At 41.0% G+C, this 1,634-nt stretch overlaps 1 protein-coding gene across 1 annotated transcript in view; it reads right to left on the bottom strand.

Annotated features, from left to right (window-relative positions):
• The window catches only part of LOC108796158 (serine/threonine-protein kinase SBK1-like), a 16,758-nt gene extending 15,490 nt beyond the window's left edge, over window positions 1–1,268 (bottom strand). The window contains exons 1-2 of the mRNA XM_018567587.1: window positions 1,193–1,268; window positions 381–583 (exon numbers count right to left, since the gene is read on the bottom strand). Of these exons, the coding sequence (XP_018423089.1) occupies window positions 381–583; window positions 1,193–1,268 (279 nt within the window). The remainder of the gene's footprint in view (window positions 1–380; window positions 584–1,192) is intronic.
• Between the last annotated feature and the right edge of the window lie 366 nt (window positions 1,269–1,634).

Below are 1,634 nucleotides of genomic sequence, written 5' to 3'. Positions count from 1 at the left end.
CTTGTCACAGACGAGTGGACGAGTGGATTTTTCAAGCCCTGTCTATATATCTATCTACATATATATCACACCCCTTCACTGCTAGCAATAAGGTCTGTTTTTATTGAAGTATTGAAGGCCCCACTTTTTCACAAAACTGATGTATTCAGGATTCAATTCACATTATAAATCTGGCGTGTCCATTTTCACCTTTTAGATGTCAGGTTAAGGAATGGAAACATTTACTCTATGCTGCACCTAGAGGGCATCATCTGATACATGGTAGCAATGTCTCATGATAGCAATGGCCATGCAATCAGTGATCTGTCTGTGGACTGGTATGCTTAGAGCACCCACAATTATCTGGCTTTTATTTGAAATAATGCAGATACGTTACTTACTTTAGCCACAGTGATAGAATAGAGGTCTCCTGCAGTTGCCAGCTCTTGGGCGAATGCAAAATATTTGTTTGTTTCAAAGGCCACTGAAAATGTGCTAATGATATTGGGATGTGAGGAAAGGCACAAGGATACGCAGTATTCCATTAGAAAATTATCCTTCTTTGTCTTGGTCTTCTTCATTAACTTTAGTGCCATAACTTTGCCTGGAATCATGAAAAGTAAAGTGAGTGTGCAAAGTAATTCACTGATTTAAAGTTCTTCATTTTGGTATCAAAGGTTATCATACGACAAAACACATTAGGTAATGAATACTATTTAGGCAATATAATATTACACTGCCCTGCTTTAAAGTGGAATGTGGAAGGACATTATCTTGTATCCTGTTTGTAAAAAATTGCCTTCAAAGTTATGACTCATTCCAGCATTACCTCAAACATAATCCTGCATACAGCCTGGTCTGCTAGTCATATGTCATATGTGCTAGTCATATGTGATGTCAGCAATCTCCTTCCTCCCAAGCTTTACTACACACTGATGTCTGCATATCTGAAATGTCAGGAGACTTCAGAGGTTGAGGAAAGACTAGTCTGAAGCTACTCAGATAAGGAATTCATAACACAGATTGGAAGTTATATTTGGATCAGAAAATGGCACTAGCAAATCTGATATGCAGCATGCTGCCCCCATGCATGGCAATCTCCAGCAGGCAGGGAGAGAAGAGGAGGAAGATAGTTTGTGTAAGAGTTTTATTTGATTCACCTGAGACATGCAGAGAGCGTTTCCAAATCTCTATTGCATGCACACTTCCACACCTTTAGGGTAACTAGAAGTGTCTCCAGAGCTGGAAGAATATGCTTGTTCCAGAAGGAGTTGACTGGATGTGGCCATGCTAAGCATAGGGCTGCGTTGTTGCGGTTTATGGGAGTTAAATAGTGGCAGATAAACCTTATCTGTATTAAGTTCAGGGTGCTAAGATTACCAACGATTGGAGACCCAGATGAGCTCACCCTTACCTGCATGGACATAGAGGTGTTGGAGCAACAAACATTCTGGGTGATACTTCCAAGCAAAACCTGACCTCTGTGATGTACTGTGGGGTCAGTAGGCCTGAAACCATATGATTAGTACTCGGTTCAGCATCAAATATCTCACTTCAAGCAATGATGAAGGGGGTGCCTTTGACCCCCAAAACACATTGCGAGGAATTTATCAAAACTGGAGCAGGTAGAAACTGGAGCAGTTGCCCATGGCAAC

Source organism: Nanorana parkeri, unplaced genomic scaffold, assembly GCF_000935625.1.
Source record: "Nanorana parkeri isolate BGI_ZX_2015 unplaced genomic scaffold, ASM93562v1 scaffold1070, whole genome shotgun sequence".
Lineage (NCBI taxonomy): Eukaryota > Metazoa > Chordata > Amphibia > Anura > Dicroglossidae > Nanorana > Nanorana parkeri.
Note: the sequence above shows the minus strand (reverse complement) of the source record. Positions and strands in the feature narration are given on the sequence as shown.